Source organism: Macaca fascicularis, chromosome 16 (genome assembly GCF_037993035.2).
Source record: "Macaca fascicularis isolate 582-1 chromosome 16, T2T-MFA8v1.1".
Classification (NCBI taxonomy): domain Eukaryota; kingdom Metazoa; phylum Chordata; class Mammalia; order Primates; family Cercopithecidae; genus Macaca; species Macaca fascicularis.
Genome location: NC_088390.1, coordinates 45,094,474 through 45,108,499, shown reverse-complemented (window position 1 = coordinate 45,108,499; position 14,026 = coordinate 45,094,474). Strand labels below are relative to the sequence as shown.

The 14,026-nt window shown below is 41.5% G+C and overlaps 1 protein-coding gene across 2 annotated transcripts in view; it reads right to left on the bottom strand.

Moving 5' to 3' along the window:
• PPM1D (protein phosphatase, Mg2+/Mn2+ dependent 1D) overlaps nucleotides 1-14,026 on the bottom strand; it is a 71,061-nt gene that overhangs the window by 15,048 nt on the left and 41,987 nt on the right. For both annotated transcript variants that reach the window (XM_074019076.1, XM_045375121.2), the window contains exon 4: nucleotides 4,616-4,806. In XM_074019076.1, the coding sequence (XP_073875177.1) occupies nucleotides 4,616-4,806 (191 nt within the window). The remainder of the gene's footprint in view (nucleotides 1-4,615; nucleotides 4,807-14,026) is intronic.

Below are 14,026 nucleotides of genomic sequence, written 5' to 3'. Positions count from 1 at the left end.
AAGATAGGCAACTACAGATGCTGGTGAGGATGTGCAGAACGGGGAACCCTCAGTGTTAGTGGGAATGTAAATTAGTGCAGCCACTATGAAGAAGAGTATGAAGGTTCCTCAAAAAAAAAAAAAAAGACAGAAGCAAACTACCATATGATCCAACAATTCCACTACTATACATATATCCAACAGAAAGAAAATCAACACACTGAAGGTGTATCTGCACTCCCATGTTTATTGCAGCACTATTCACAATAGTCCAAATACAGAATCATCCTACGTCAATTCCATTTAACACATGAATGGATAAAGAAAATGTGGTGTATACATATATACACACATAATGAAACAGTATTTGGCCATAGAAAAGAATGAAATCCTGTCATTTGCAGCAATATGGATGGAACTGGAGATCATTATGCTAAATAAAATAATCCAGGCACAGAAAGACATGATCTCACTCATATGTGGCAGCTAAAAGAGAAGATCTCACAAAGACAAAGAGAGTAGAATTGTGGTTATGAGAAGTCAGGAAGGTAGTAGGGAGGAAGGGATGAAGGATGGGGAAAAAAAATACAAATGTATTTATTACTATTGAATTGTACACTTTCAAGTAGTACAAATTGTAAATTTTATATGTATAGTATACTCTGAATTTTTTAAAGTGTGTTTTAAAAATCTCTATTTTTAAGTGTAGTTATGTCCACTCAAACTTTTTTGTGTTTTCTTGAACTAGAAACAATCAATCATGCCTTATTTGTCTTCTTAAAGGACTGCCCTTCTGGGTTTTGTGAATCTCCCTAAATAATTTCTGCTCTATTATTTTCATCCTCCTATTTTGAAGGGTTTTACTCTGATGTTCTTTTTTCTAACTCTCTGACTGGATCACTTAGACTGTTTTCTTCATGTAGAATACCATGAGCCTGGTGTTATGGATGCATCATTTTATGTGCCACAAAAGAAATAAAATACATTGTCGGCTGGGCGTGGTGGCTCAACGCCTGTAATGCCAGCACTTTGGGAGGCCAAGGTGGGTGGATCATGAGGTCAGGAGATGGACATCATCCTGGCCAACGTGGTGAAACCCCGTCTCCACTAAAATAAAAAAAATTAGCTGGGCCGGGCACGGTGGCTCACGTCTGTAATCCCAGCACTTTGGGAGGCCGAGGCAGGCGGATCACGAGGTCAGGAGATCGAGACCATCCTGGCTAACACAGTGAAACCCCGTCTCTACTAAAAATACAAAAAAAAAAATTAGCCGGGCATGGTGGCGGACGCCTGTAGACTCAGCTACTCGGGAGGCTGAGGCAGGAGAATGGCGTGAATCCGGGAGGCGGAGCTTGCAGTGAGCCGAGATAGCGCCACTGCACTCCAGCCTGGGGGACGGAGCGAGACTCCATCTCAAAAAAAAAAAAAAAAAAAAAAAAAAAAAAAAAAAAAAATTAGCCAGGCATGGTGGCACGTGCCTGTAGTCCCCGCTACTTGGGAGGCTTGAGGCAGGGGAATCGCTTGAACCCAAGAGGCAGAGGTTGCAGCGAGCTGAGACTGCACCACCGCACTCCAGCCTGGCGACAGAGCAAGACTCCGTCTCAAACAAAACAAAACAAAACAAAACACTGTTAATTGAACTATGATATACTATTTGTAAAAAGTGTTCCAATTTCAGAGATATTAAAAGAAAATATGCACCTCAGAATTGCTTAAAGGCAGCATTACTCTCTAATTCATGAATCTATCACATTCCCCACGGCACGTGGTTCATCACTCTCCAAACACCAGTTGACTGAGCCCTTACCTCTCACTTTTTCAGTGTGCCCGTTTCCCTTCCCATCAATGCTCCATGAAAACAATTATATAAACCATTTTCCACTACCTTACCTGTATTTTTTTCCCTCAGCTCACTAGAATTCTGCTGACTTGAGTCCCCCTAATATTGTGTGCTCTGAAACCACAGTCTAAGTGCATATATTGCCACAATTTACACAACTCTTGTTAACTGTCAAATTAGTATTTCCAGGCTTCCTTCCCAAGTTTTTATTTTTAAAGAGATGAGGGTCTCACTGTGTTGTCCAGGCTAGAGTGCAGTGGTTATTCACAAGCACAATCATAGCGCCCTACAGCCCTGAACTCCTGGGGTCAAGCAATCCTCCCACATCAGCCTCCTGAGTAGCTGGGACCACAGGAGCATGCCACCCCTCTGTCTCAAATATTTATAACTGCCTACTGAAGATATCTATCTAGATGAACCACAGGTACCTCCAACTCAACATGCCTATGTCTGAAATAATTACCTTCCCCATCTCTCCCTAAATGATGTTTCTTCTTTATAACATCTTACTAGTCACCAGAGTTAGAAATTTAGGTGTCATCATATTCTTATTCCTTAAAAACATACGAGCTGTCAATTCTACTACTCATGTATTTCTTTGTGGGTTTTTTGTTGTTGTTGTTGTTTGTTCTGAGATGGAGTCTCGCTCTGATACCAGGCTGGAGTGCAGTGGCACGATCTCAGCTCACTGCAACCTCTGCCTCCGGGGTTCAAGCAATTCTCCTGCCTCAACCTCCTGAGTAACTGGGATTACAGGTGTGAGTCACCATGCCTTGCTAATTTTTGTATTTTTAGTAGAGATGGGGTTTTACCATGTGGGCCAGGCTGGTCTCAAACTCCTGACCTCAAGTGATCCACCTGCCTTGGCCTCCCAAAGTGCTGGGATTACAGGGTTGAGCCACCGCGCCTGGCATACATGTATTTCTTTGTGTTTTTTCCAAAAACCACTGCTGCTTAGATCAAGCCTGCAAAATTTCTTGCTCAAATATCACTCCCTTCCATGAAGCTTCCTATGCAATCTTGTGATATTTTCTATTGTCTCACTCTCCCAGGTCTCATAAGACTTGTTCTAATTATGTATTATACGGATGCTTCCTTCAATACTCATCTTAAAACACTTTAGGGTTCATAAATAGGTTCTTCCAACCCACTACAAACTGGCTTTTGTCTTTATGCCATTGAAATGATCTCTCTCAGATCATTAAAGAATTCTAAATCCATTAAACAGAACAGTCTTTATGTTACTCTTTGATACCTGATAATCTCCGATTAAATGCAACACACCAGGCCCTGAAATTGTAAAACTGAATCAAGATGACTCTCACCTTAAAAGAACTCATGATTTAATGGGATTGTTAGTTTTTTATATATTCTATTTATAATAATATGGTAAGTGCTGAGGAAGGACCATATTCTATTTACCTTTGCAATCCCTGTACCTAATACCTCGTGTTAGTTGAGTGAATGAATGGAGGCAATTTTTTTTTTTTTTTTTTTTTTGAGACACAATTTCATTGTTATTGCTCAGGCTGGAGTGCAACAGCATGATCTTGGCTTACTGAAACCTCTGTCTCCCAGGTTTAAGCGATTCTCCAGCCTCAGCCTCCTAGGTAGCTGGGACTATAGGTGAGTGCCACCACACCCAGCTAATTCTGTATTTTTAATACAGGTGGGGTTTCACCATGTTGGCCAGGCTGGTCTCTTAACTCCTGACCTTGGGTGATCCACCCCTCTCAGCCTCCCAAAGTGCTGGGATTACAGGTGTGAGCTACTGCGCCTGTACTAAATGGAGGCAATTTAACAAAAATTCAATCAATTTGCCCCTCCTTCCACCTCAAAATACAGCTTTACTATTCCTCCCATCTGAGAGAAAGATCATCTCTTCTAAGGATAACCCATCTTTGGGTCTTTGATTCCAGATACTTCCATGTGCTCTGTTAGGGGATGATGATGAAAATGTTTTGAGATTAGGAGCTGGGCACGGCACCACAGTAGTCTCAGCTGCTCAGGAAGCTGAGGTGAGAGGATTGCTTAAGCCTAGGAGTTCTAAACCAGCCTGGGCAACGTAGTGAGACCTCATCTCTTGGGAGGAAAAAAAAAAAAAGTAGTACAAGTAGTGGTGATGGAGGCCAGGCACAGTGGCTCATGCCTTAAATCCCAGCACTTTGTGGGGCTGAGGCAGGTGGATCACCTGAGGTCAGGAGTTCAAGACCTGCCTGGCCAACATGATGAAACCCCATCTACTAAAAATACAAAAAAATTAGCTGGGTGGGGGTGGCGCACGCCTGTAATCCCAGCTACTTGGGAGGCTGAGGTGGGAGGGGAATCGCTTGACGCCGGGAGGCGGAGATTAGAGTGAGCTGAGATCATGCCACTGCACTCCAGCCTGGGTGACAGAGCAAGACTCTGTCTCAAAAAAAAAAAGAAGTAGTGGTGATGGTTGTACAACTTTGTGAACTACACTAAGAATCACTGGATTATATACTTTAAAAGGATAAATTTTATGGTATGCGAATTATATGTCATTTAAAAAAATAAGGAATTAGCAGTGTTCCATAGGCCAATTTATACTGAAGTCAGTGGTTGTGTGTTTTGTTGTTAGGTTTCACTTATATATTTCTTGTCTCATTCCTCTAATGATTAGGAGCTACAAAGCCTATGTTTTACCCACCAGCAGATCCAGGCAAATGCAAAAATCTACCCAAGGTCAATGTCCTTAGTTCATATTCAAGATTCTGACAGAAGTACCAAAACAATGTTTAGACAACAATATCAAGTTATTGAATCACTTCTCACCATCAGGTATTTTTTCTCCTCTTGGTCCTGGCACATTGAGATGGCATCTTGTGGTGGAATCATATTCCAAAGCCCATCACTCCCCAATATAATATACTTGTGCTTCTGAGGGTCAAGAGTGTGGACACTTGTGTCTGGTTCAGGTGACACCACAAACTCACCACTGAAGAAATCATAGCTCCACAAATCACCTGGGGGAAGGGAGCAGAAAAAGCAAGAAGTATTACTTGAAAGCTAGTAGTACAACAGCAACAGATTAAAAGAGAAAATCGACACAGTTCATCTCAACAGATGCAGAAAAGCATTTGATAACATTCAAACTCCTTTCACGGTAAGATTTCCTAGCAAACTAAGAATAAAAGAGAACTCCCTTAACCTGATAAAGTATATCCACCAGAATTCTGTAATCAGCTTACTTAAAGGTAAAATGTTAAAAGTATTCCCTTTAAAACGTAGAAATAAGAAAACTATGCCTTGTACCATTGTTTCTCTTCTGATACTATACTGAGTCCTTCCCAGCACAGAAAGATAATAAAAATAAAGGATATACAAAATGGAAAGGAGAAAATAATATTATTATTTGCAGATAATTTCATTTCTACATGGAAAGCCAAAAAGAAATTATTACAATAGGAAAGTTTGGCAAAGTTGTTAAATACAAACTCAATATATAAGTCAACAGTATTTCTATATAATAGCAATACATAGAAAATATAAATTTTTAAATAATCGAATTTTAACAATGAACCAAATGTAAGGTACTTAGGAACAACTTTAACAAACGGTATACATACCTGTTATGAAGATTATAGATTCTATTTTGAAACATTAAAAAGATAATCTAAATAAATGAAGAAACCAATCAGATTCATAGATAGGAATACTTATCATAATAAAGATGTCAATTTTTCCCAAAATAATCTACAAGGTCAATATAATTCTAACCAAAATCCCAAAAAGATTGTTGTAGAATTTGACAGGCTAAGCGCAAAGGGCCAGGAATAATCAAGTTAATTTTGAAGAAAAAGGACAAGATGAGAACTTATCCTACAAACAGAAGTACCAATGGCTGTTTGCAAACTTCCTATTAATCTCTAGATCAGTGAAGTACCTACATCAAAACTTACAGAACAAGTACCAGTCACTTGGAAGAAAATTCAAAATATAAAAACCAGCATTTTAATGCTGTTTACCAACCATATGACCAACCTTTGGAGAGCAACAGTTCTCTCTTTCACTGAGCTGGAAAAAGAAAGTTCTTACACATTTCTCCTTCTCCTTGATTAGCTCCACATAAAAACAATGCCTAAACTTCTGCCTTTAAACCTATTAGATACAAACATCAAAATGCTCAAGAGAAAAGAACTTTCAGTCGACCTAAGCCATCAAAAAGATAAAAAAAACTAAAACAGAAGAAAATAAAAGTGATTTATAGAAACCATCTACTTTTCTGTAATACATAAGACAACATAAATGAAACAATATAAATTTTTCTTCTGTTTCCAATAAATGTGGAAGAGGAGACAGAAAGAAGAAAACATTAATTTCTACCTCTTTTGTTTATTGTGAACTACTTAAGGGAAAGGCCTAAATTAAAAGTAAAAGATTTTCAGACAAGAGGTTAAACGATTTTTGTCCCCTTTCAGTAGTTCTGTTTTTTTGTTGTTGTTAAATAAGAGGAAGAGCTTTGTCCTTTTCCTTAATTAAACTTCCTCACTAGCTCCCATCAGAAATACTGGCAATTCAAACATACTGGGAGTCCAAGGAAAGAATAATTCAAATCAATTACTCTCACTCGAAAGTAGCAAAATCACTGCTACCCAGACTCTTCAAAGAGCAATTCAGCCCTCTCAGCAGCAAAACAGAATACACGCAACCACTAAAAGCTAATTATAATCCAGATAAGCTCACAAAGACACACTTACCTCATTATACCAGCAAAACAAAGCTGCCTGGTTGACGAAATAATAAAAATGAACATGGAGACAGTGGCACAATCATGGCTCACTGCAGGATCGATCTCCTGGGCTCAAGTGATCCTCCTATGTCAACCTCTCAAGTAGCTGGGACTATAGGTGTATACCAACAGGCCCAGCTAATTTATTTTTTGTAGAGATGGGGTTCCCACTATGTTGTCCAGGCTGGTCTCCAAGTCCTGGACTCAAGCAATCCTCCCACCTCAGTCTCCCAAAGTGGTGGGATTACAGGTATGAGCCACGGTACTGGGTCTGCCTTTTTATTTTATATTATGTAATACACCCACATGGTACGAAAACCAAAAGATACAAAAGGGTATATATACAGTGAAAATTCTCCTTTCTCATCACTGCCCTTCCAGTTTTCCCTGAAAGGACTATTATTATTATGTTCTTATCTTTCTGGAGATACCTATCTATCTACCTACCTACATATATCTATGTGTGTGTATACACACACACACACACACACACACACACACACACACACACACACACATATATTTACATTGCTTTGGTGAAACTGTCCTTTCAAGTTTCCAACTCTTTTACTGACAACTTCCAAATCACTCCAATATCTTGCCCATATCTACTTCTTTTTTTTTGAGATGGAGTTTCGCTCTTGTTGCCCAGGCTGGAGTGCAATGGCGTGATCTTGGCTCACTGCAACCTCCGCCTCCTGGTTTCAAGTGATTCTCCTGCCTCAGCCTCCTGAGTAGCTGGGATTACAGGTGCCCACGACCACACCTGGCTAATTTTTGTATTTTTAGTAGAGACACGTTTCACCATGTTGGCTAGGCTGGTCTGGAACTCCTGACCTCAGGTGATCTGTACTCCTAGACTTCCCAAAGTGCTGGGATTACAGGCATTAGCCACCACGCCCGACCTCAATCTCTCTTTCTCGATAAACCACAATACGTTTTCAGAAGAACGGATTGTTTCTTCTTTTTTTTTTTTTTTTTTTTTTTTTGAGGCGGAGTCTCGCTCTGTCGCCCAGGCTGGAGTGCAGTGGCGCGATCTCGGCTCACTGCAAGCTCCGCCTCCCGGGTTCCCGCCATTCTCCTGCCTCAGCCTCCCGAGTAGCTGGGGCTACAGGCGCCGCCACCACGCCCTGCTAATTTTTTTGTATTTTTAGTGGAGACGGGGTTTCATTGTGTTAGCCAGGATGGTCTCGATCTCCTGACCTCGTGATCCGCCCGTCTCGGCCTCCCAAAGTGCTGGGATTACAGGCTTGAGCCACCGCGCCCGGCCACGGATTGTTTCTTCTAACTTAAATTTTTAAACTGTGGGTTTTGACTAAGATACATGGTCTATTTCTATTTCTTTGATTTCTTTCATCATTTTGTAGTTTCCCGCATATAAATCTTAAACATAGTATGTTACAATTATACCTAATTGTATTTCATGGGTTTTTTTTGGGTGCAATTATAGATGATACTTATTTAAATTTCATTATGAACTGTTCATTTTTAGTACATAAAAATATGATAGACTGTGTAGGCTGAATCTGGGTCCTGTGAACTTGCTGAATCCACTTATTAATTCCAGTAGTTCTTCTGAAGATTATTTGGGATTTTTTATGCAGACAATGTTGGAATCTGGATAGAACTGGTTTTAGTTATTTGCTGAACCATCTGAGATTAGATTACAGACTCAAAACACTTCACCTCCAAATAGTAATACTTCAACATTTATCTCCTAAGCATGAGGATGCTATTCTACCACACTCAGGCAATTTTCTTTTTGTAACTGGTGAGTAGTCTGTAGGGTGAAAGTTTGAGGCTCTGTGAAATATCCTGTTCTGTACCAAAATATGCCATATTTTAGCCTCTACTGATGATTCCTGAATGAATCAATTATCATAATGGTTATAAACTGATGATAGAATTGGGATATTCTAACTACATTTATTAGCTGACAGTTTATTTTACTTTACTTTGGTTCTTTTCTTCTTTCCCAACCCCAGAAAGTTTTTGTTTTGTTTTGTTTGAGACATGGTCTTACTCTGTTGCCCAGGATGGAGTGCAGTGGTGCGATCATGGCTCCTTGCAGCCTGCGCCTCCCAGGCTCAAGCAGTTCTCTCATCTGTCTTCCAAGTAGCTGGGACTACAGGGGTGTGCCACCGCACCCAGCTAATTTTTTTGTATTTTTTTCTACAGATGGGGTTTTGCCATGTCGGCCAGGCTGATCTCGAACTCCTGAGCTCAAGCGATCCACCAGCCTCGGCCTCTCAAAGTGCTAGGATTACAGGCTGCTGGGATTACAGGTATAAGCCACTGTGCCCAGGCCTGAAAGTTTCTGTTTTGTTTTGTTTGAGATGGAGTCTCGCTCTGTCGCCCAGGCTGGAGTGCAGTGGTGTGACCTCGGCTCACTGCAAGCTCCGCCTCCTGGGTTCACACCATTCTTCTGCCTCAGCCTCCCGAGTAGCTGGGAATACAGGTGCCCGCCACCACACTGGGCTAACTTTTTTGCATTTTTAGTAGAGATGGGGGTTTCACCATGTTAGCCAGGATGGTCTCGATCTCCTGACCTCGTGATCCACCTGCCTCGGCCTCCCAAAGTACTGGGATTACAGGCGTGAGCCACCACGTCCGGCTGAAAGTCTTTTTTAAAGAATTTTCTGGCCGGACACAGTGGCTCACGCCTGTAATCCCAACACTTTGGGAGGCTGAGGCTGGTAGATCACGAGGTCAAGAGATCGAGACCATCCTGGCCAAAATGGTGAAACCCTGTCTCTACTAGAAATACAAAAATTAGCTGGGGGGCTGGGCGCGGTGTCTCACGCCTGTAATCCCAGCACTTTGGGAGGCCGAGACGGGCGGATCACGAGGTCAGGAAATCAAGACCAACCTGGCTAACATTGAAACCCCGTCTCTACTAAAAAAATACAAAAAACTAGCCAGGCGAGGTGGCGGGCGCCTGTAGTCCCAGCTACTCGGGAGGCTGAGGCAGGAGAATGGCGTAGACCCGGGAGGCGGAGCTTGCAGTGAGCTGAGATCTGGCCACTGCACTCCAGCCTGGGTGGCAGAGCGAGACTCCGTCTCAAAAAAAAAAAAAAAAAAAATTAGCTGGGGGCGGTGCTGCACACCTATAGTCCCAGCTACTTGAGAGGCTGAGGCAGGAGAATTGCTTGAACCCAGGAGACAGAGGTTGCAGTGAGCCGAGATCGCACCACTGCATTCCAGCCTGATGACAGAGCGAGACACCGTCTCAAAAAAAAAAAAAAAAGGAATTTTCTTTGGAGTCTCTCTGAATCTACTATGGGAGGGTGGCTACCCAATTCACAAATTGGCTACCCAAATCACAAAAATATAGTCCATCTCTATGTAGACTTACAGATTCTTTTTTATTCAATATTTTTAAACTTATTCCTGTTATAATTTGTTTTGATGCTCAAGTTGCTTCAAATTTGCTAGTAAAAGTCTCTAGAATCTGACCTTTTAACAAACTCACCAGATGATTCATACTCAGAGCCACTTTCCTTTGTTTTATCAGTTCAAAGAGTCTGTGTGATTCTATATAATACCAAATAAATGGTAAGGATCAGAATTGGGCCTTTAACTAAGGATTTTTATTACTGATCTAGTGTTTGTACACCAAAGTAGGATCACAGAACATTTCTGCAGGTCCTGAAAGGAGGTGCCTTGGACATTGGCAGACAGCCAATTCCCTTTTTTCCTCAGTAGAGGGTGCTGAAGGGACACCAGAAGAGAGGAGGCCTGCTTTCTGGTTCCAGTATATTTTCTGCTTGCTCTTGTGGCACATGGCAGCCAGCAGTACACAAGACACTCAGTGGTCCTTACACCAAGCAAATTTCAGCACCCCTTTGAGTGGTTTCCCATGGAGAACTTCCAACAACGTTTACACCTCTAATCCATTCTCAAAATTGCAATTAAAATTCTCTCTTTAAAACACAAACCTAGTAGATTAAAGATTTAAATATAAGACCTCAAACTGTAAGACTCCTGGATGGACATCAGCCTTGGGAAAGAATCTGTGACTAAATCCTCAAAAGCAACTGCAACAAAAACAAAAATTGACAAGTGGGACCTAATGAAAGAGCTTCTGCACAGCAAAAGAAACTATCAACAGAGTAAACAACCTACAGAAAGGGAGAAAATATTCGCAAACATGTATCTGACAAAGAACTAATTATCTAGAATCTGTAAGGAACTTAAACAATTCAACAAGTTTAAAAACAAATAACCCCATTAAAAAGTAGGCAGAAGGCATCAACAGTTTTCAAAAGAAGACATGCAAATGGCCAAGAATCATAAAAAGCTCCACATTAGTAATCATTAGAGAATGCATATGAAAACCACAATGAGATACCATCTCATACCTGTCAGAATGACTATTATTAAAAAGTCAAAAAATGACAGATGCTGGCAAAGCTGCAGAGAAAAGGGAATGCTTATACACTGTTGGTGGGAATATAAATTAATTCAGCCACTGTGGAAAGCAGTATGGAGATACCTCAAAGAACTACCATTCGATCTAGCAATGCTGTTACTGGGTATACATCCAAAGGAAAATAAATTGCTCTACCAAAAAGACATATGCACTCAAATGTTCATCAGAGCACTATTCACAATAGCAAAGACAAGGAATCTACTTAGGTGCCCATCAAAAGTGAAATGGATAAAGAAAATATGGTACATACACACTACGGAATAATACATAGCCACGAAAAAAATGAAATTATGTCCTTTGCAGCAACACAGATGCAGCTGGAGGCCACTATCCTAAGCAAATTAATGCAGGAAAAGAAAGCCAAATACCACATGTTTTCACTTATAAATGGGAGCTAAACATTGGGTACACATGAACATATAGATGGCAACAACAGACACTGAGGACCACTAGAGGGAGAAGGGAGAGAAGGAGGAAGACGTGAAAAACTAACAATTGGGTACTATGCTCCCTACCTGGATGACGGAATCAACCGTACCCCAAACCTCAGCACCATGCAATATACCCATGTAACAAACCTGTACATGTACTTCCTGAATCTAAAAGTTGAAATTACAAAAACAAAAAAGCCCCCACAAATCTAGGATAAATGGTGGATGATGGTTGCAAAACAGTATAACTGTACTTAACATCAATGAACCATGTGCTTACAACAGTAAGTTGTGTGTATGCTAAGTATATATTACCACAATTAAAAACACACAAATCTGGTTGTTTCCCATTCCAACTCTGTTATAGTTCACAATTGTTTTTAAGATAAAGACACAATTCTTTTGTTTTTTTTTTTGAAACGGGGTCTTGCTCTGTCGCCCAAGCTGGAGTGCAGTGACACAATCTTGGCTCACTGCAGCCTCCTGGGCTCAAGCAATCCTCCCGACCAAAGCCTCCTGAGTAACTGGGACTACAAGCACGTGCAACCACACCCAGCCAATTATTTGTAGAGGGGAGATTTCGCCATGTTGTCCAACTGGTCTTGAACTGAAGCAATCCACCTGCCTTGACCTCCCAAAGTGTTGGAATTATGGGCATGAGCCACCACATCCAGCCAAACACAATTCTTTACCACTGCCTATAAAATGCAGTATTTTCTCATTTTAACCAAATCTCTTATTTCCTTATCCCTGTTCCAGCTACAATGGCCTTCACCAGAGTTCCTATGTCACTATGCTTCTTCCTGTCACCGAACTTTTCGAAAACGCTGTTTTCTATGCCTAAAACACACTTTCTTCCTCCTTGACCTCCAGTAATTCTTCAAAACTCAGTTCAAATACCACTTTTCCGGCCTCTCTGGTTAAGTGAAATATCCTTATTTTAGGTTTTCATTAGTACATACAAGAAGAATAGGCTGGGGTGCGGTGGCTCACGCCTATAACCACAACACTTTGGGAAGCTGAGGCGGGCAGATCACCTGAGGTCAGGAGTTCAAGACCAGCCTGGCCAACATGGTGAAATCCCCTCTCTACTAAAAATACGAAAAGTAGCTGGGTGCAGTGGCGCTCGCCTGTAGTCCCAGCTACTTAGGAGGTGGAGGCAGAAGAATCACTTGAACCTGGGAGGCAGAGGCTGCAGTGAGCCGAGATCGTGTCACTACACTCCAGCCTGAGCAACAGAGTGAGACTCCCTCTCAAAAAAAAAAAAGAGAAAAATTAAAAATTCTCAGTTTTAGCTGGACGCCATGGCTCACATTTGTAATCCCAGCACTTTAGGCGGCTGAGGCAGGTAGATCACCTGAGGTCAGGAGTTAGAGACCAAACTAGCCAACATGGCGAAACTGCTGTATTTTTGTATTTTGTAAAAATACAAAAATTAGCTGAGTGTGGTGGCGGGTGCCTGTAATTCCAGCTGCGTGGAAGGCTGAGGCAGGAGAATTGCTTGAACCTGGGAAGTAAAGGTTACAGTGAGCCGAGATCGTCCCACTGCACTCCAGCCTGGGTGACAAGAATGAAACTCAGTTTCCAAAAAAAAAAAAAAAAAAAGTTTTTTTTTTTTTGTTTTTGTTTTTCAGTTTTTGTTATCATCTGATGAATGCCTTTCAATCCTCTCCTAGACTGCAAGCTCCATGAGGGCAAAGATGATGTGTTTGTACATACAGCAGAGTGCTTCATACACACTGTACTCAAAAATTGATCTCCCCAGTGAATAAAATGATTTGCAAGACTCAAATGCAATTCCAGCAGGCAGCCACTAGAAGGCACCTTTGTTACATTTGTACTTGGGTAATTATCATCAGTGTCTATAGGGCACCAATGTTGACAAGGAGACATCTATTCCCACTCCTTCCCCCACCAAAAAAAAGAAAACTGTAAGAAAAATGGCTGTAAACCATAACGGTGTGTGTGTGCAAAATACCAGCATTTAACTTACTTTTGGCCAATAAGTATTTCCATGCAACAAGCTAAACTCAGAAAATCAGTAACACAGCTCTTTTAAAAATATTATTTCCGGGTCGGTCACAGTGGCTCATGCTTGTAATCCCAGTGCTTTGGGAAGCGGAGGTGGGCAGATCAACTGAGGTCAGGAGTTCGAGACCAGCCTGGCCAACATGGTAAGACCCCATCTCTACTAAAAATACAAACATCAGCCAGGTGTGGTGGCATGTGCCTGTAATCCCAGCTACTTGGAAGACTGAGGCAGAAGAATCGTCTGAACCTGAGAGGCAGAGGTTGCAGTGAGCTGAGATCATGCCACTGCATTTCAGCCTGGGCAACAGAATAAGATTCCATCTCGAAAAAAAAAATTCTTTTCCAAGTGTCAGAATAATGGTTTGAAAAGTAATATAGCAGGCCGGGCGTGGTGGCTCATGCCTGTAATCCCAGCAATTTGGGAGGCCGAGGAGGGCGGATCATGAGGTCAGGAGATCGACACCATCCTGGCTAACATGGTGAAATCTGGTCTCCACTAAAAAATATATACAAAAAATTAGCCAGGCGTGGTGGCGGGCGCCTGTAGTCGCAACTACTCG